Here is a 21,890-nt window from a genome sequence, read left to right on the forward strand (position 1 = left end):
TAGAGCAATTAAAATTGGGGATGTGCAAGAAGCCAGAATTTGAGAAGCACTGAGATCTCATTAGTTTGTAGGGCTGGAGATTACAGAACTGGGGAAGACCCAAGGAGGGATTTGAGAAACAAGGATAAGGATTTTAAAATTGAGTCATTGTTGGAACCGGAGCCAGTCTAAATGAGCAAGCACAAGGTGATTGGTAAAGGAGACTTATTAAGAGTTAAGATTCAAGCAACAGAGTTTTGAATGAGTACAAGTTTATAGAGGGTGGAAGATGAAGAGGCAGGGCAGGAGAGCATTGGAATAGCCAAGTCCAGAGCTAACAAAGGCACAACTAAGGCTTTCTGCAAGCTTACGAGCCATGGTGGGGTGGAGTTGGGTGATGTTATGGAGTTGTCTTCACAGGCTTGGTGATGGAGCAGATATGTGGTTGGAAGCACAACTCTTGGTCAACTGCAAAACCATGGTCGAGAACGGCCTGGCTGAGCCATGGACAGTTGCCAGGGAAGGAAGCAGTGGCTAGGGAATTAAATTTTAAGTGAGATACAAAGACCACAGCTTCAGTGGTCCCACTATTGGAGGAAATAAATGTTCAATATTAGATGTTGGACAAGTGACAAGTGAGCTACTGGAGTGGTCAAAAGATGCAGTGGTGCCAAAAAGCTAAATGCCATCAGCTTATAGGGAGGAACAGTTAGAGAAAAAGGTTTGGAAAGGAAAAAAAATAGTCTGGGATTAGGTGGAGGATGAGAGATGATTAAATTGTGTGACAAAAGGTGACAATAGTGATAGAAATGAGAGAAATAAAATATGTATCTGTGTAAATGATTACAACAGAATAGCAGAGGAAGCATAAAAACCTTGGTAATGCAGTCAATGTTCTGTGTTACAGGAATATAGTTGAAGAAAAGGACAGGTGACACCCTGTCTCTAAAGGAGAATTCCTATTGTGAATGATGGCCCACAACCCTGATATGCTGGTGTATCCATTCTATATTAGCAGCACCTGAACTGATACCTGGAATGAATGAGTTGTCTTATGAGGAAAGGTTAGACGGACTGAGCTTGTTTCCACTGGAGTTTAGAAAAATGAGGGGTGACTTGATTGAAGTATTTAATTCCTGACCGGTCTTTACAAGGTGGACGTTGAAATTATGTTTCCTCTTGTGGGTGAGTCCAAAACTAGGAGGCACTCTTTTAAAAATTAGGGGGGGCAGCCTTTTAGGACAGAGATGAGGAGAAATATTTTATCTCAGAGGGCTGTGTGACTTTGGAACACTCTGCCTCAGAAGGTGGTGGAGGCAGGGTCATTGAATATTTTTAAGACAGGGGTAGATAATTCTTGTTAGTCAAAGGTTATTGGGAGTATTTGTGAATTTGGAATTAGTAATACAAACAGATCAGCTATGATTTTATTGATTGGTGGAGCAGGCTTGGGCCAAGTGGTCTACTTCTGCTCCTATTTCATATGTATGTTTACACGCTGTCTGAGAGGAAATGGAGGCTTTAGTGAGGATCTAAAGTTATTAAAGTCAATGTTAGTACATAGTAAAAAGATGAGATGCTGCTCTCCAAGCTTGTGTGAGCTTATTGGAACAGTGTAGGAGACCAATGTCAGAGGTTAGTGAGACGAGAATTAAGGTGGTAACTCAGTCATTTTTGCAAATGGAATGGAGGGATCAGTAAAACAATCCCACAGTTGACATTTGTTCTCCCCAATGTAAACGACACCATATTGTGATCAGTAATACAGTATACTAGATTGGAAGTATAAATAAATCACTGTCTCACAAGGAAAGAGTGTTTGAGACCCTGTACAATGATATGGCATTAGGTAAGGAGGCATATGTTGCAGCCATGAAACACATCATCCTCTCCCTTCCCCTTTGAGCATTCCAAAATGACTATTTCACCTGTGAGCCCCTAGTTCACTAATCTCCACCCCTGCTTCTGCTGTCCTTCCCCAGCACCTTTCTATGCAAACTTCGGAGATGTAACAGCTGCCCCTAAACCACCTCTCTCTTCCCCTTCCTCTTCCACTTCCAGAGTGGTATTCTCAAAGGTGCAGGATGCACAGGCAAAACAAAATAGGTGTTAGGAGGGAATTCATTACTGAAGAATTCTTAATGGATATTTTTGAGAAAGTTGTTTAAATAGATAAAATACAAAGAACAAAGAAAAGTACAGCACAGGAACAGGCCCTTCGGCCCTCCAAGCCTGCGCCGATCATATTGCCTGTCAGACTAAAACATTTTGCACTTCCGGGGTCCGTATCCCTCTATTCCCATCCTATTCATGTATATGTCAAGCTGCCTCTTAAACACCACTATTGTACTTGCTTCCACCACCTCCTCTGCCAACGAATTCCAGACACTCACTACCCTCTGCGTAAAAAACTTGCCCCGCACATCTCCTCTAAAGTTTTCTCATCTCACCTTAAATCTATGTCCCCTAGTAATTGACTCCTCCACCCTGGGAAAAAGCTTCTGACTATCTACTCTGTCCATGCCACTCATAATTTTGTAAACTTCTATCAAGTCGCCCCTCAATCTCCGTCGCTCTAGTGAGAACAATCCGAGTTTCTCCAACCTCTCCTCATAGCTAATAACCAGGCAGCATCCTGGTAAACCTCCTCTGCACCCTCTCCAACGCCTCCATATCCTTCTGGTAATTTGGCAACCAGAATTGCACGCAATATTCCAAGTGTGGCCTAATCAAGGTTCTATACAGCTGCAGCATGACTTCCCAGCTTTTATACTCAATACCCCTGCCGATGAAGGCAAGCATGCCATATGCCTTCCTGACTACCTTATCCACCTGCGTTGCCACTTTCAGTGACCTGTGGACCTGTACACCCAGATCCCTCTGCCCGTCGATGCACTTAAGGGTTCTGCCATTTACTGTATAATTCCTACCTATATTAGACCTTCCAAAATGCATTACCTCGCATTTGTCCGGATTAAACTCATCTGCCATTTCTCCGCCCAAGTCTCCGATCGATCTATGTCCCGTTGTATCTTTTGACAATCCTCTTCACTATCTGCAACTCCTCCAACCTTAGTGTCATCTGCAAACTTACTAATTAGCCCAGTGACATTTTCCTCCAAATCATTTACATATACTACAAACAGCAAAGGTCCCAGCACTGATCCCTGCGGAACACCACTAGTCACAGCTCTCCATTCAGAAAAGCACCCTTCCACTGCTACCCTCTGTCTTCTACGACCAAGCCAATTCTGTATCCATCTTGCCAGCTCACCTCTGATCCCATGCGACTTTACCTTCTGTACCAGTCTGCATGAGGGACCTTGTCAAAGGCCTTACTGAAATCCATGTAGATAACATCCACTGCCCTTCCAACGTCGATCATCTTTGTCACTTCCTCGAAAAACTCGATCAAGTTAGTGAGACACAACCTCCCCTTCACAAAACCAAGCTGCCTCTCACTAATACGCCCATTTGCTTCCAAATGGTAGTAAATCCTGTCACGAAGAATCTTCTCCAATAATTTCCCTACCACTGACGTAAGGCTCAACGGCCTGTAATTTCCTGGATTATCCCTGCTACCCTTCTTAAACAATGGAACAACATTAGCCATTCTCTAGTCCTCTGGGACCTCACCCATAGCCAGTAAGGATATAAAGATTTCTGTCAAGGCCCCAGCAATCTCCTCCCTTGCCTCCCTCAGTACTCTGGGGTAGATCCCATCTGGCCCTGTGGACTTATCCACCTTAATATTCTTCAAGACGCCTAACACCTCTTTTTTGATCTCAGCATGATCCAGGCTATCTACACATTCTTCCCTAGACAAATCAACCGCTAAGTCCTCTTTGGTGAATACTCTTGAGAAGTACTCATTTAGTATCTCTCCCATTTCTTCTGGCTCCATACACAGATTCTCACCTCTGTCCCTGAGTGGGCCTACCCTTTCCCTGGCTACCCTCTTGCTTTTTACATATGTATAAAAGGCCTTGGGATTTTCCTTAATCCTGGTTGCCAATGACTTTTCATGACCCCTTTTAGCCCTCCTGACTCTTTGCTTAAGTTTCTTCCTACTTTCTTTATATTCTCCACGGGCTTCATCTGTTCCCAGCCTTCTAGCCCTTACGAATGCTTCCCTTTTCTTTTTGACTAATCTCACAATATCCTTCATTATCCAAGGTTCCTGAAACTTGCCATACTTATCCTTCATCCTAGCAGGAACATGCCAGTCCTGAATTCTTATCAACTGACGTTTGAAAGCCCCCGTCAGTTATTGATTTGCCCTCAAACATCCCCCTCCAGTCTAGATTCCTCAGTTCCTGCCTAATATTGTTATAATTAGCCTTTCCCCAATGAAGCACCTTAACCCGAGGACTCCTGTTATCCTTATCCACCAGTACCTTGAAACTTACTGAATTATGGTCACTTTTCCCTAAATGCTCCCCTACTGAAACTTCGAACACCTGGCCAGGTTCATTTCCTAATACCAGGTCCAGTATTGCCCCTTCCCTAGTTGGACTATCTACATCTTGTCCCTGGATGCACCTTACAAATTCTGCACCATCCAAACCCCTAGCACTAAGTGGTTCCCAGTCAATATAGGGAAAGTTAAAATCACCCATCACAACAACCCTATTGCTTTTACATCTTTCCAAAATCTGCCTACACAACTGTTCCTCAATCTCCTGCCAGCAATTGGGAGGCCTATAGTAAACCTCCAACATTGTGACTGCACCCTTCCTATTCCGGAGCTCTACCCATATTACCTCGCTGCATGAGCCCTCCGAGGTGTCCTCCTGTCGTACAGCTGCGATATTCTCCTTAACCAGCAGTGCAACTCCCCCACTTCTTCTACATCTCTCTCTATCCTGCCTGAAACATCTAAATCCTGGAACGTTTATCTGCCAATCCTGTCCATCCTTCAACCAAGTTCCTGTAATAGCAATAACATCATAGTCCCAAGTACTAATCCAAGCTCGATGCTCATCTGCCTTGCCTGTTAAACTTCTCGCATTGAAACAAATGCATTTCAGACCCCCAGTCCCACTGTGTTCAGTAATTTCTCCCTGCCTGCCCTTCCTCTTAGTCCTACTGGCCATATTCACTAGTTCCCAGTCATTTATTTCACCTGCTGACCTATTGCTCTGGTTCCCACCCCCTTGCCATACTAGTTTAAACCCTCCCGAGTGACACTAGCAAACCTCGCAGCCAGGATATTGGTGCCCCTCCAGTTTAGATGCAACCCATCCTTCTTGTACAGGTCCCACCTGCCCCGGAAGAGATACAACTGATCCAGATATAGGAAACCCTCCCTCCTACACCATCTGTTCAGCCACGTGTTTAGCTGCACTATCTTCCTATTTCTAGCCTCACTGGCACGTGGCACAGGGAGTAATCCTGAGATTACAACCCTAGAGGTCCTGTTTTTTAACTTTCTGCCTAACTCCCTGAACTCCCGCTGCAGAACCTCGTCACTCTTCCTTCCTATGTCATCAGTACCAATGTGTACCACGACCTCTGGCTGTTCTCCCTCTCCCTTCAGAATGTCCCATACCTGATCAGAGACATCCTGGACCCTGGCACCAGGGAGGCAACATACCATCCTGGTGTCTCTTTCACGACCACAAAAGCGCCTATCTGAGCCCCTGACTATAGAGTCCCCTATGACAATTGCTCTTCTATGCTTTGACCTCCCCCCCCTGCTGAACAACAGAGGCAGCCGTGGTGCCACTGCTCTGGCTACTGCTGTTGTTTTCCCCTGATAGGCCATCACCCGCAACAGTATCCAAAACGGTATACCTGTTAGAGAGGGAGACAGCCACAGGGGATTTCTGCACTGACTGCCTGCCCCTTCTAGCGGTCACCCATCTATCTGACTGTACCTTGGGTGTGACCACGTCTGCAAAACTCCTGTCTATGGCGCTTTCTGCCACCTGAATGCTCCTAAGTGCATCCAACTGCTGCTCCAACCGATCCATGCGGTCTGTGAGGAGCTGCAATTAGGTACGCTTCCTGCAGATGTAGTTGTCCGGGACACTTGAAGCATCTGAAGAATTAATTCACAATTCCAATACATTTGGGATTTTCTATTTCATTCCAATGTGAGAAATTATGATTTTATAAAGTTGAAAGCAGAAATGGACCAGATATACATATTTTTTAAAAAGTAGATCTGTACTATTCCTAGTAATGATCAGCTTTTGAGAATAGTACAAACCAATATCTGACAACATACTTACTTGCAGTTCTCAATAGAAATAAAGTCTACTTTACTGCTGGATTAAAAACATCATGTTCCAAAAAGATAGGCAATTGTGATCTCTAAAACAAGTTATTGCTGTTTAAGATAACATAACGATTTATTGTGATGTTTTCCCCAGTCTTCCACCAATTACCCAGGAGGAAGCTTTACATATCTTGGGTTTCCACCAACCCTATGAAGACATCAGATTTGGGCCCTTTACTGGAAATGCAACACTAATGAGGTAAGTCGTAGAAAGTGGATCAGAACTTTTGCTACAATGCTAATGTTAAAAAATGTCTTGTGATTCACTGCATGACAAAAAGTTTCACATTAGAACTTTTTACTGGTTCTGCTCCCTCCCATCAGCCATACTTCAGTTGTTTATGGCACTTGCAGGTGGCAAAGCAGCTTTGTTTCTTGAAAGGTGATCCAGTTGTCCTACTGTATAATATTTTGACAGCACATCCATGAAAAATATTAACTTTAAGTTTTCATAATTCTAAGAACAAGCCTTTCTGACTGATAACTGCACTATTCCTATTATATGTTTTTTTCCATTCTTTCCCCCCAGTAGTGTTGTTTGCTCAGTACTGACATCAACTTGAAAGGGTGGCCATTACCTTGCTTCAGGATTCAGAAATATGAAACAGTTGTTCTTAACTGACGCAAATGCAAAATCTTAAATGAACACGCTTAGGTACACAGGTCAATGTAAATTGATGCATGGATTGTCCTTTCCATTTCATATTTCTTTAATTCTAATATTTTTAATGTATTGGAACTTCTTTGTAGAAGATGGTTAATGCACAAATGTCTTTTGCCACCCTGGAAGAAAATTACCCATTGATGGAAGTCAAAAGTTTCAAGCACTGCCAAATTATTCAAGCTGCAGCTAAAATTGTCTGAATAAAGAGCTTTGGTTCTCAGAAAAGACCAATAGTAGAATTCTCGATGGCCGGGAGTAAAGTAAGGCAATAATGTAATTAAAGAGATGAGATATGTAATTGAAACTTAAAGGCAAAGCTAGGATTAAATTACAGCCTTTTATTTTCATCTGACCACCCATAAATTTAGAACATATCCATATATATTTTTTTTGTCTGTAAAATATATACACAATACACACTTTAGAATCATGTCCTAGGCACTGATCCACTTAGGCATTATTCCTGTATGAACCTCAGCAGTAATTATGTAACCAAAGGGGAAAGACAGTGAGCCTGATGTGCACAAAATGGTATTTCAGCAGAGTTGCTGAATAATAATCAGAAACAGCATCCTTGCACGACCTTATTTTTTTTCTCACACCTTCACCCTCAATCTGGGGGGTTGGTGGGGGCTGGTGAAAGAGAGTCAGTGGTGATGGGAGAGGGTCATTAAGTCCAATTATGGTGAACCTACCACCATGGGCCGAATGGCCTCCTGTGTTGTATGATTCTTTCTCAGCTGAGACCACCTGACAGCACAGACTGAAGTTTGAATTGGTGACCTTAACAATGACACCTGTGGTAATTTCTATAATTTAATGTGATTAGAAGGACGAGGGCAGCAGATACATAATAGAAGGACAAGGGCAGTAGATGCATAGGAATACCACCACCTGGGAGTTCCCCTCCAAGCCACACACCATCCTGACTATCGCTGTCCTTCACTTGCTGGGTCAAAATCCTGGAACTTCCTGCCTAACAGCACTGTGGATGTCCCTATGCCACATAGACTGCAGCAGTTCAAGAAGACAACTCACCACCAGCTTCTCAAGGGCAAATTGGGGACGTTTTTGATTGGAGTATGTCGCTTTCAAACTTAATATGGAATTCAATTGTATTATGATAATTATTTCCCAGCAGATCTTTTACTATAAGATTACTAATTAACCGTGCCTTCTTAGACAATACTGGATCTTGTGGTGCCAACCTTCTATCTTGTAAAATGATGGTTTGCACCTTGATGGTCAACTCTGTATTAAGCATTGCCTGGTGTGGCTTAGGAACTCACTCTGGCATGACAATCTCTGTCTTCCTTTGCTGCAAATGTGGCAGTGGGCTGAGAAGGGGCACAATTTGCTGGCCTCTGTTTTCTCTGGGCCCTCTTCTCGGCCCAGAGCTTTTTCGTATCTGCTTGCCTCTTTCAGTCAGCCTCCAGAGGTCACAGCTGTAAGAAACTGTCTCCCAGTTGTTAGTGTCAATATCTGGCACCTTCACATCTCACTTACAGGTCTCCTTGTAGCAGAGGAATGGATGCCTAGGATATCATAACACAATGGCAAGTTTACAGTACGGAAGATCTTTGGATGTACGGCCGCCATACATCTGATGAATGTGGCTGAGCCAGCGCAGATGTTATTGACTTAGCAATGAGTGTATGCTGATGGAATTAGCATGCTCCAGCACTTCCGAGTTGGTGAGCTTGTTCTGCCCAGGATACGTCTGAGACAGCGAAAGTGGAAGCTGTTCAGCCTTTTCTCCTGTCTAGCATATGTTGGCCAGCTCTTGCCATTGTAGAGGAGTGCACTGAAGACAGAGGCTTAGTAGACTTGCAGTTTGGTGCTTACCCACTATCCCCCCAGCCCCACCATCTCTTCCACCGACAATGTTCACTCTTCCCCTTCGACAATGCATACACACACACACACCCGCGCCCCACCCCCCACCGACAATGCGCATCTCCCCTGAGAATGCTCACCCCTTCCCACATACCGTCTCCCAACTCAGCTCTTGGAATCCCTGGCTTCTGTTCGACTGATGTCAGAAGAGGCAGCATTGTCAGGGGTGTAGTGGAGTAGGTGGGGGGTGCGGAATGAGCATTGTTCAGTTTGAGGGGTGGAGGGTGAGCCAGGAGGGGGGTTAAGCATTGTCGGGGGAGTGAGGAGGAGGGTGAGCATTGTCAGAGGGTTGGGGGAAGGTGAGCAATGCTGTGTGTGACAGGGACACTTAAAAACTCTGCAAGTCAGTGAACTGAAGACAGACTTTAAGGATGTGTCTTCAGTTCATGTTGAAAAAGGGGACCTGGCTTCACTGTAGTACATCTTGCTATTGGGCCTCCTGACTCTGCTCATTGCTGGATTCAAACTGGAGCTGGGACCAAAAGGACCTAAGGCACTAGCATTAAAAGGTAAGCGGGTAATTTAAATTGCAGTTAGCGGCGGACACTCCCACTCTGCTGCTGGCTGGAAGATTTGGGCCAGTGTTTCTATCAGCTTAAGTCACAATTTAGCAACAAAATTTTCTGATTGCAGCTGATTTAATTTTTATATTTCTTTTATTGTACGAATTCTTCATAACACCAAAGATGGAGAGATGACCGGCTGTTTCTGTTGTTATGTCAACGCTGAGTGTGTTTCATCAGCAATCAACTGTTCTTATATTCCTTGTTTTTTTTTAGTAAATTTTCAATGATCAGTCACTAACCTTAAGTGTGAGAGCTATGTCATCAGAACACGAGTCTATAATGCATATTCTTCATTAGTTATTTACTGCCAACGTTCAGTTTTTGTCACACAGGCTTTTAATCTTCCAATATCACAAGTTCTACGATTAATTTCCTTGTCTCTTATGACTATCAGATTTGAGTATCTTTGGTTTGCACTGAGATATGGCCAAATGAGATAAGCGTTGTAATATAGGAAAATCAGGTGTACTATGTTATGAGGTCCACACGGTACCACTATGTTTCTTTTTTCATGCTGTGACCAAGATTTTGATTATTGTGTGGGTGTGTTCAATGAGGCTGTAGCTAAATACCTTTGTTAGGTGAGGAGCTGTGAACAGCAGAATTTTTAAGGGTAATTAGATATTTAGCTGATCTAAATTCTATTGACTGTGCGAACCATCTTTGGAATGTTTTTTCCAATTAAATAAGCTTGAACTGGTGAACATTCTTCTCTTCCTCTTGAGAACTTGTCATATTTTTGTTGTTTACCTCAAGATTTTGTTTATATACTGTTGAGAAGAACAGGGAGGATGGATTAAGGATATGGGTTAGAGACTTTGCTTTTAGTATGTTTACAGGTGACGTCACTTAATTGGGTCATTTTTGGTGATTGAACATTAAAATTAATTTCTAGTTGTAAGAAATAAGTGTATCAGCATCTCTCGGCCAACACCGTCACAATACCTGAACTGCTTATTCATTTAAGTTTTGATGATTTGAACTTGCTGTGTACAAATTGGTTGCTAGTTTTGTTTATATGGAAATTATTTTATTCAAGAGTTATTTAAGATGTTTCTCAGAGCTGTGATAATGCAGAATGTAATTTGCAAATATATTTAGTCATTCCAAGGAACTCCCTTATTTAATAAATGCTCTGGCAGCACAGTGTAATTGGAGAAAATGTGTTATGAGAACCACAAAAGGTGCATAACAAAAATTTTGGTTTGCCATGTTGGAATGTGCCCTCTAGCAAAGGTGCAGTTTGAAAAAAGATCATGTGACCCATCTGGCCAGTTCCAGATAAATGTTACCACAATGCCATTAGTCTAAAAATCCTGAGACCAAAATTAAACCAGATTCATTTAGATTTGAATGATTACTAACATTTTACTTTTCTTCTCTGTCTTTTCACAGATGGTTCAGGCAGCTTAATGAGCATTTTCATATAAGAGGCTGTTCCTATGTTCTGTACAAACCCCATGGGAAAAATAGAACAGCTGGAGAGACTGGTACATTAACTGCGTTATTGCTAAATATTCATTAATGCAATAATGATTGCATGAACCTATTGAAGTTTTAAAATGTGTATACGCTAGTGTTGTGCAACATCTATAAAATTGCCTCCAATGGGAATGATCTATATTTCATCAAAAGAAGGGATATTGATCTCACAAAAGGAACATTTTTCACTTTAGTACCTTATGTGAGTCTGAGGTCAGGCAAAGTATGGGTTTGATGTAGCTGTAATGTGGAAAAAAAAACAAAACAAAGATCAAGGAAACAATGGGGATAGAGGTTACGATCTAAAATTGGTGAACTCAATGTTGAGAAGTGCCCAGTTGAAAATGAGATATTGTTCCTCAAGTTTACATTGAACTTCATTGGAACACTGCAGGGGACCAAGAGCAGAGAGGTCAGAGTGTGAGCAAGGTAGAGAATTAAAATGACAGGTGACTGGATACTCAGGGTCACGCTTGTGATCTAAACAGAGGTGTTCTGTAAACTGGTCACCAAATCTGCATTAGCTCCTCAATATAGAGGAGAGCACAACATGAGCAGCAAATACAGTACACTAAATTGAAATACATGTAAATCACAGTTTCACTTGGAAGGAGTGTCTGGGGCCTTGAAAATGAGATGGGAGGAGATAAAAGGACAGGTATGCATCTCCTGAGCTTGCATAAAAATGTACTGTGGGAAGTGGAGTGGCTGTTGGGGGTAATTAAAGACTGGACCAGGGTGTTGCAGAGAGAATGCTGAAAGCGGAGGGGAATAAGTGTTTGGTGGTGGCAAACCCACTGGAGGTGGTGCAAAAATGGCAGAAGATGGTCAGTTGAATGCAAAGGCTGGTGGGATGGAAGGTGAAGACAAGGGAATCCTATCACGCTTCTGGGATTGTGGGGAAGGGATGAGAGCAGAAGTGCATGAAATAGATCGGTTGCGGTTGAGGACCCTGTCAACCATGGTGTGGGGGAATCCTCGGTTGAAGAAAAAGAAGACCAGTTAGAAGTGCTAGTATAGAAGATGGCACCGTAGGAACAGATGTGACTGGAAAATGGGAGAATGGAATGGAGTTCTTACAGAAACTAAGTATGAGGAAGTGTATTCAAGGTAGTTGTGGAAATCAGTAAGCTTTTGGTGAATATTGGTTGATAGCCTATCTATAGAATGGAGACAGAAGTCAGAGAGGGAAGATTGGGAGATGGACCATGTGAAGCCAAAAGAAGGGTTGAATTTGGAAGCAAAGTCAATTAAAAAAAATTTCCAATTCAGGCCGAAAGCAGGAAACGGCAGTTATCAATGTACCAGAAAAGAAGGTGAAGTAGAGGGCCCGAGAAGGACTAGAACATATAATGTTCCACATATCCCATGAAAGGGCAGGTATTGCTAGGATCCATGCAGGTACCCACAGCCGGTCCTTTTATTTGGAGGAAGTGGAGTTAAAAGAGAGGTTGTTCAATGTGAGAACAAGTGCAGCAAGGTGGAGGAAGTTCATAAAAAAAGATGTGATTCTCCGCCGATGCTGCCAGACCTGCTGAGTTTTTCCAGGTAATTCTGTTTTTGTTTTGGAGGAAGTTCATGATGGATGGAGACTGGTTGGGCCTCCATTCAAGGAAGAAACAGAGTCCTCAAGCCATAATGGTTGAGGATGGTGGTGTAGAAAGTTTGGATGTCTATGGTGAAAAGGAGACAATTAAGGTCAGGAAACTGGAAACTGTTAAAAGTTACCAAGGGCGTCGGAAGAGCCACAGTTGTAGATAGGAAGAGATATGACAAAGGGGAAATAGGCAGGGCAAGATGGGATGAAACCAGTTCAGTGGGGCAGGAACAGACTGAAATAATTGGTCTACCAGGGCAGTCCTGTTTGTGGATCTTGGGAGCGGGGGTAGAAGCAGGTTTTTAATTATTGGGGACAATGAGCTTAGAGACCACAGAGAGAAGGTTTCCAGATGAGATGGGATCATTGACATTATTGGAAACAATGGCTTGATGTTCAGTGGTGGAGTCATAGTCCAGGGGGACATAGGAGGAAGAGAGTTAGCATTCAATCTCCGCTAGGTAAAGGTCAGTATACCAAACAACACCACCCTAGTCAGCAGGTTTGATGACAATATTAGGGTTGGACCTAAGAGAACAGAGTGCTGCAATTTCAGAGGGAGTTAGGTTAAAGTGAGTGAGGGGAACAAACAAATGGAGATAGCCGAAATCTTGGCAGTAGTTTTCAGTGAAAAATGGAGGGAGAATTCTGAAGGTAGCTAAAAGGGTCTGCTGAGTGGGAGAAGATACCTGACTGAGGACTGAGTGCAAAGGTGATGAAAGAAGGGCTCAGCATTGTGCCAAGCTCAAAATTCATTGAGGTAGGAGTGTAAGGGGCTGAAGCTGATTTCTTTGCTAAAGGTAGATCGTTCAGGGTCAGTGAGGGGAAGGTTGGAGGGTATTATGAGTGCACGGAAAGGGGTGAGATTGAAAGAAGAGATGGGGTCAGAGGCAAGTGAAGGGGAAGGAGGATCTGGAGAGGCAATGGCACCCATGAGCTGTTGAAGTTTGTGATCCTTCAAATGGAAAAAAAAGCTTTTTGTTAAAGCATGGTTTTGAGTGTAGATCTTGGGATAGGGCAAGAAAAGCAGTTCATGGAATACTGAATATCATGGAGTTATCTGTAATCAGGGGTGGATCCAAACCATGGCGTAGAATTTTAGTTGGAATCCATGTGGAATAAGTCGAAGCCAGAGACAGTTGCTGAGGAAGGAGATGTGGCTGTGAAAGTGCGTTTTGGTTGACACCTATTCAAACATAAGAAGGGGAATAGAAAGCAATGAGGGTGAACAAGCTAAAACAGGCAAACTGAAATCCCATCAGAGAGAACAGAACTTTTTTTCTTAATTCTTTCATGGCAAGGCCAGCATTTGTTGCCCATCCCTAATTGCCCTTGAAATGAGTGGCTTGTTGGACAATTTCAGAGGGCAGTTAAGAGTCAGCAACATTGCTGTGGGTCTGGAATCACATGTAGGCTAGACCAGGTAAAGACGGTAGATTTCCTTCCCTATAGGATATTAGTGAACCAGATGGGTTTTTACAACAATCGATGGTAGTTTCATGGTCACCATTATTGAGACTAGATTTATATTCCAGATATTTTATTCATTGAATTTAAATTCCACCACCTAACATAGTGGAATTTACCACAGCACTAGGCTGGGTCTCTGGATTACTAGTTCAGTAACATTACCATTGTGCCACCGTCTCCCTGTTTTCCGCCCTTCATGTGCTTAAAACCACTTGCATCTCTAACTAATCCTAGCTCTGATGAGAGGTCATCGACCTGACACATCAACTCTATTCCTCTTTCCCCTGATGCTGTAATTCTTGGTATTTCCAGCATCTTATTTTTATTTCAGATTTTCAGCATCCTCAGTATTTTGTTTTTGTAAATTTTTCTATGTTGTTCCAGCATTGCATTAGACAATTCACAGCTGTATCAGGATCTTGCTTTCAACACCAGCTATCTTTTTGCCCTTAGACTTGAACTATCAGCCAGTGGTTACAAATTGTGGGCAATTTTGTGCTGTAGCCTCCTGCTACCTAGGGACTGTTCTAACACTATCTACATTTTCTTTTTACGAATTTGTCTCCTCAATGTATTGACTTCTGCTAGGCACAGCTCTACGTGCACAGTTTAGTGTCTGGCAAAACTGCCATTTATTCATGCGACCTTTGACAATGTTGAGGGATGTTACAGCTGAGACTATCTTGTATCTAGCAAACATGTGCGCAATTGCACTTCCAACAAGAATTTGTTATTGGGGTCAGGAATGGAACTCTGGAGAATTATTCTTTTTAACCTCTCCTACCCTAAGCCAGGACACTGGGGGAAATTATGGTGTCCTGTAAGATTTCAGGGTTTGGGGCCACAGATGCCTAAATAGGCAGTCGATTCATCATAAGTAATTTTAAGATGGTTTATTAAGAAACAACAGTTTAGATATGATATATTAACTAATCAGACAGAAAAAAAAAGTATATAATGTATGTATAAAATGGACTTTTGGTTGGCCTGCTGCATCCCTCACGGTGGGTCCCGCCACGGTGGGGGTCGTGAAATTCTGGCCTTATCCTTTTGCAGGATTGCTGCTAATTTCCGGGCTCTTAGCATATAAGTAAAGTAATAGATTGTACATGGACTTAAAAGATTCTCCAGTTCTCCCTTCACCTATAATCATCTTGTGGATAATTCTTAAATAAGTATTATTTCTCCCTAGTCTTCATTTGTCCCAGTCCAAAATTCCTTTTACATTTACTTTAGTTTGACTCTAAAATGGTAAAGGTCAGAGGGAGTAAGATTAATTGTCATAAAGTCAGTTTCTCTATGGAATATGTGTCAGTACCTTGACCATTTAAAATGTTTTCTTACTCTTCAGGCCATATTAACCATTTCATGTCACGTTGTTTGTCGAGTAGTTGAGCCAGTCTGGGACCAATTCTTCAATGCAGATGTACCATGTACTCTTGCATGTCAGTTACTTAACAAGTTACAAATCACTTCTGCACACTCAAACCGGTGTCCCAATTCCTTCTTTAATCCTCTGTTGGAATTTCACATACGTAAATCTACTTCGCACATTTCGCTATCTGTTGCATGTGATTTCTAGGGAGTCTCTTTTTACCAAATTTTCTATTCAGGTAGTGTGCTTGGTGGTAATCTCTCTGTCCTCTCCCACAAATTCATCTTTTGCACTTGTGGAAGGATTATCAGGTCTATAGGGATCGTGTTGTGTATTTTGCCAATTAACTTCTTCATCTGGGATTTCACTGTCTTTAAACGGATGCACCATTCAATAATTCTTCCTGACTTTCTGGTAATCTTCTCAAAAGGTCAAAGGGGGTCTCTTGTCTCATGATCTTTGCTTACCTCCCCTTGTACAGTCCCAATGCCTCAGGTGATAGCCAGATTATCAAATTCAGTTCTCTTAAAAAGTTCATAGGCAAAGATACAAATACCTCCAAGAGAAAGCTGTCACCTTATTCATTTCATCTACACTTTCCTTTCACTAAAATGCACATCAAACCAGATTTATATATTCCATTGAATTATATCCAAGGTGAGTTATTCCAATTCCAATTTGATGTTGTGTCCTTTTTCTCTTAGTCTAAGTGGGGCATCCCATTACTTGCCATTGTATCTCTTTCAGAAGTTCCGGAGAAACTTTATAGTCCAATAACATGTTTTCATAATATCCTTAAAACAGAAATTAAATATTCCCACCTGATTTCAGGCATTTTGCTTCCGTGTTCTTTCCCTTAAACAACATTTTATTTTCTCAAAAGTAACCCACTAGATCAGGCTTGTCCAAGGGCTGGCCTGCGAGGCAGATGTGCAGGGTCCTGATGTAGCTTGTCGGGGAATTGGGGGGGGCTCTTCACGGGCTGACAGACAGGCATCAGGTCTGGAATGCACCACTACATTGACTCCTTGTGGCAGGCAAGAACAAGGGCAGAGGTAAGGCGATAAATTAGTCTTCTCATCTGCGGCTTGTTCACAGAGATGCAGATGTGTGTTGTTGGGCTGGCAGATTTTGTTAGTGTTCAATTTATTTCTTCCAAGAACAAACTTTTTTTTGATACTGAGAAACCACCTAGAATGTTTTTCCATTAGCTCTTATTTGGAAAATTAGAATTTGTTTATCCCCTTTAAACGACAGGTAAATTTCCCTTTGAATGCTTGAAATAGCAACTCATGTCCAGTTACTTATCAATTCCAGTTTCAGAAACAGACTTGGTGGTTTTAAATGGTGGCTTTGCATCAGAGACATAAGTGTTTGCAATCAGTTTAGAGGTGATTTCCATGTCTCCCATACCCAAACACCTTTGTCTCGAAAGATAACAAATAGTAACAAACTGCCTGACTGGTTAAGGCCAAGTCTTTTAAAGGTAGTCTTTTTGCTGTGCTTTAATTCTCAAAACTGCTGGGTTCACTCGGAGCTGGAAACCATCATCACGTTAAAAAAAACAGTCTGTTGTAACTCTGGCCAAGAGCCCAATGGGTTAATATATCGAATCACATCTGTAAATTTAGAAACTTAAACTCTAATAATGCCCAATATACATTTAGTAATCTGGAGGTTGTGTGATGAATTTTTTTAAAAAGCAGCTGTCAGCAGAACGGGTTAATTTGTCGCAAGTGTAGGAGGGGTTGTGGGGGCACAGAAAACCTGGCACACAATTGCAAAATTTTAAGTAATTTTTAAAAAACTTCCTCGATCAGAAACCAAACTCCATTTTAAACTTGTTTTGTTAAATCCTTTTGTTGTCTTCAACTTCTCCCAAATTTTAGACTAAATTCCAATTACTTCGAATCATTTTTAGCCTATTGTAAGAGACGCCAGCTTCTTTAAAAAAATACAACACTGCAGCCTCATGGGCAATTATAGAAAAGGAACAGAATCGTTCCCATCTCTTTTGTTTATCCTTTCCCTCCTTCAAAACAATTTTCAAGTTCCAAAATTTGTGCTTAATTAAATTTGAACCAAATAGTCAGTAAAACATGTTTTTAGTTTGAATTTTAACAGTTCAATTAACTCATGTGATTCTGAGAGGTTCAAATTGGATTCCTGCCAAACTCCTGACTTATCTTTATATTTTTGTTACAGCCTGGCCTTCACAGTTGCATTTTGGTAGTTTGATTTTTTTAACGATACAGTAGTTTAAAGTTAGTAAAACGTGTCGTTTGAATTTTAAACATTCTAGCTTCTTCCTCAAACCCAATCTTTTGAATCTTTGATGTTTGTGAATAATACCCTGCTTTAACAATAGCTTGGCTCGAATGTTTGGTATACTCTCAGCTGGACAAAAGTACTCCTTCATAGGTTCGGGATAAGGATCATGGGTGAGGATGGTGCAGGAGCCAGATCTCTCTGTGAATACACTTAGGCTTTTGGAGGGGAACTGTTTGATGCTGACTAGCACCTTGTGGGAGTCCCAGCCCACCTCTTGTTTTGATTCTAGGGAGCCTGCAGCTAGGAGGATTTGTTTAAAATAATTGCTTTCTAACTTCTTTGGGACCTCCTTGGTCCCTGTTTAACTCTGAACCCTCAAAAGTTCCAGTGTTTGGTCTAATTTTTCACCTTGTATAACGTACTCTGTTGTGTGTTTCCTGTACGCAGCAGAACTGATCGAACAGGTCAGTACCCTTTGTATTGACCTGTTCTCTTAACTCCTTATACTTTTTATTCAGCTGTAAGGCAAACACATGAATACCGTAGGCCACTTTATTCTGTAGCTTTTTCAAATTCACCTTTCATTTCTGAACCTTGTAAGAAAGCTTATCAAAAATACACTAGCAATCTCTTGCTCATCAGTCGTTTCCCAGCATATACCATTGTGAAGCTATCCTGGCTTCACTTAATAACTACACCACACATTTAACTACAATCTAAGACTATTGCTTCTCAAATTCCAAACCAATCTCGACTCCTGTGGATCCCACTTCCGACACCAATTGTATGATTTTGGGGTTCGGGGCCACAGATACCTAAATAGGCAATTGACTCGTCATATGTAATTTTAAGATGGTTTATTAAGAGACAACAGTTTAGCTATGATATATTAACTAATTAGAAAAAGTATACGACCTGTAACCGTTTGTGATAACAGCATTCCGCACTCTGGTTGAAGTGTTGGGAAATTCTTCCCTTGATCTCTCAATCTTCCTCCTCCTCTGGTCCATCTTCCATCTGAAGAAGGCAGCTGCCCAACGAGCACTGCCACCTCACCAGAACCTCAGCCGGACCTCGGAATGACCTCCCTGTATATACCCTTTTTCTGGGGGCTGGTAGCTTATCCAGTGTCAATCACCTGCTCACCAAGGCTCCTTAGACAGCACCTTCCAAACCCACGACCACTACTGTCTAAAAGAACAAGGGCAGCAGATAGATGGGAACACCACCACCTGGAAGTTCCCCTCCAAGTCACTCACTATCCTGACTTGGAAATATATTGCCATTCCTTCACTGTCGCTGGGTCAAAATCCAGGAACTCCCTTCCTAACAGCACTGTGGGTGTACCTACACCACATGGACTGCAGCAGTTCAAATAGGCAGCTCACCACCACCTTCTCAAGGGCAACTAAGGATAGGCAATAAATGCTGGCCCAGCCAGCGAAGCCCACATCCCGTGAATGAATAAAAAAACACCTATTCAAACTATTCTGACCAATGGATACAGAACAGGTGCTTACAATGTCAGGGTGGTCACCACCCCCCCTTGTTCATCACTGCTCAAGGTCAGCTTTTTACATCATGCTGAGGGTCTTTTCCTGGCCCTTTCTAAACACTTACATAGACAAGGGGGTGCACAAGACGCCTATTCTACCAGCTTAGGAATGTCAACATGGCAGCCTGAACTAAGTGACCTTGCTGTTCCTCAAGACTGTTTAGAAGTTGAACTGTTCAGAAATTCTCTTTCCGGAGAGAAGATCAATGCTGTTTAACTAATCTCATAAAATACAGCAAATACCCATTTATTAAAGACTCCAATTTCTTCCAGTCCTCTCCACTACCCCAACTGACCTAATCAGATATTTTGGCTATGACCAATTTTAAACACTGTGATAATCTATTGAAGCATAATGATAACTGCTCAACTTGTGGCATGATGAATATAGATCATGTAATATAGTTGGATTTGATTTATATTTATATTCTAGCTGAAGGGGCTTTAATGAAATTAACTCAAGGGCTGAAGGATGAGTCTATGGCTTTTATCTACCATTGCCAAAATCATTATTTCTGCCCTATTGGATTTGAGGCTACCCCTTTAAAGGCATCCAAAGCATTTCGGTGAGTATGTATAACTCATAACTGCACTGCTTCTTCTCTGGGCAGCTTATCAACCCTGTTTTTTAAACGTGGATTTCAATGTTGGACTGCAAGAAACCTCTAATTCTATTTAATTTTAATCATTAGAACAGGAACAATACAGCAGTTCTGCCAAGAAAAAAGTTAAATATTGGCTTTTTCAATTGAACAATTAATTACAAATAAGCTTCTGTAAAGATTGATGTCCACAAGATTCTACAAATACAGATCAAAAACATATTACTGCTAAAATCGACAAGTTTTAAATTTTAGGGAATGGGACATATTGATTTAAATGGATGCCATAAATTTTTATGAAGAAGCAAGGTTTTCAATTAATGTGCTAATCAGCAGAAGATAAGTCAACAAATTTTCAGGTATTTTATTTGTACAGAGAACCTCTTACTACTACGCTATTCAAAGGTTAGATATCTGCACTATGTCAAAGATGTTGTAGTAAAGAAGGTGGTTAAATTACTTTTCATGTATGGTCATATTTTTAAGCAACCATTTCATGTTTAAAATAAATTATAGGTTCTGCTTCAACAATGGTTTGTGGTGGAGAATTCTACATTCTGACTACCCTCTTAGTACAGACTTATAACTCTTTTTATTCTTGTTTCAAAAAAATGCAACTGGCGGAAATATCATGAATACCGTTTATTAACCTTATCAGCACTAGAGGAGGAAAATAAACACAAGCTTCTTGAGTCTCTCTGCACAATTGTAATCACTCCTTCCTAGTAAAGACCTAATAAACCTATGATGCACCTTTTCCATTCCTATAATTGGATTCCGGAAATTATGTGGTATTCCAACAGTGGCCTAGTTAGGGTATTATACAAGTTCCGTATTATCCCCTTTCTGTCGCTCCATATTTAAAGCAAGGGGTTTAGTTTGCTTTTTATGGCCTTATCTGTATGCATGGCTGTTTTTTGATCCATTCAACATCTAACTATTTAAGGTGTATTTCCTTTCCCCATTCTTGATCCTAAAATGCTTTATTTCATATTTTATTTCTAAATTGAGTGACAGCGGTCACTTTTATTACTCGCAGAGGAGAAAGGAGAAAAACGCCTATTCCATTTCCAATTACGTACTGAATGTGTCTTTTTTTCACTTTGATAACAGAGGGAAGCTCCACCTTGATGAAATGGAATTTTGGATTTTAATAGGTGAACCAAGTAAGAAACACCCAGCCATTCACTGCAAAAAGTAAGTTTGACGTTTAAACATTATGCTGCTCATCATATAAGTAGGCTACACTCCAAGGTCGCCTGATGGCACAGCTGGGTAAAACAATGACCATACAGAACAGCAAGAACCAAGGTTTTTATCACAAATCAGTGCTGAGCTAGCTATCTCAGCTGGGTAAAGGATTTCTTTTCCTGATCACTATCCAATAACTGTGTGCATAAACAAGCATCAAAAGAGGAGAAGACTGGGTTAAATTTGCAGTAAAAGAACCATTTAACACTCTGTCTAGTCTCTCAGAAAGAAATGGTCACTTGAACAACAAGGCACCTCTGGAATCACCCCAACAAGGAATCAGCGTCTTAAGAGAGAAAACTGGGGGAGAAAAAAGTCACAATTTTTATAAGTACTGTATGAATCTAGTCTGTAAATGCAGGGGCAGGATCTTCCGGTCGGCGAGCAGGGGCGGGGCCCGCTCGCCAACGTGTAAAATGACACTGGATAACATCGGGTAGAACTCCCGACGTCACCCTGCGTCATTTCCATTTTCAGGTCGGCGGGGGCGCAGCCGCCGACCTGTCTACGGCCTATTGAGGCTAATGAAAAACTAATTAAGGTCATTAATGGACCTGCCCGTCCAACCTTAAGGTTGGTGGGCAGGCTGGGAGCCCTGGCGGGCTTCAGAAAAAGCATGAAACCTCATCCACGGGCGGGATGAGGTTTCATGAAGGTATTTAAATTTTTATCCAATCTTTTAATAAAAGTTATCAACATGTCCCAACTCATGTGACAGTGCCACATGGGGGTACGTGTCAGGGAAATATTTTTATCTTTTGTATTAAAAATTTTAATTCTGAGCCGATCTCCCTGAGGCAGCACTTAGCCTCAGGGAGATCTGTGCGCTCTTGCGCACGCAAGCGCAAAAGAGCGCACTCCCGGCTGAGGGAATTCCCCCCCCCCCACCCACCCACACA

At 41.8% G+C, this 21,890-nt stretch overlaps 1 protein-coding gene across 10 annotated transcripts in view; it reads left to right on the top strand.

Annotated features, from left to right (window-relative positions):
- Positions 1-21,890, top strand: part of LOC144682934 (basic immunoglobulin-like variable motif-containing protein) — a 53,943-nt gene that overhangs the window by 25,605 nt on the left and 6,448 nt on the right. For 6 of the 10 annotated variants that reach the window (XM_078545845.1, XM_078545843.1, XM_078545847.1 and 3 more), the window contains 4 exons: positions 6,357-6,461; positions 10,784-10,878; positions 19,572-19,704; positions 20,758-20,937. In XM_078545845.1, coding sequence (XP_078401971.1) covers positions 6,357-6,461; positions 10,784-10,878; positions 19,572-19,704; positions 20,758-20,937 — 513 coding nt within the window. The remainder of the gene's footprint in view (positions 1-6,356; positions 6,462-10,783; positions 10,879-19,571; positions 19,705-20,757; positions 20,938-21,890) is intronic. The other 4 variants (XM_078545849.1, XM_078545850.1, XM_078545844.1 and 1 more) reach the window with 2 other exon arrangements.

The sequence above is a fragment of the Cetorhinus maximus genome, chromosome 7 (assembly GCF_964194155.1).
Source record: "Cetorhinus maximus chromosome 7, sCetMax3.hap1.1, whole genome shotgun sequence".
Classification (NCBI taxonomy): Eukaryota; Metazoa; Chordata; class Chondrichthyes; order Lamniformes; family Cetorhinidae; genus Cetorhinus; species Cetorhinus maximus.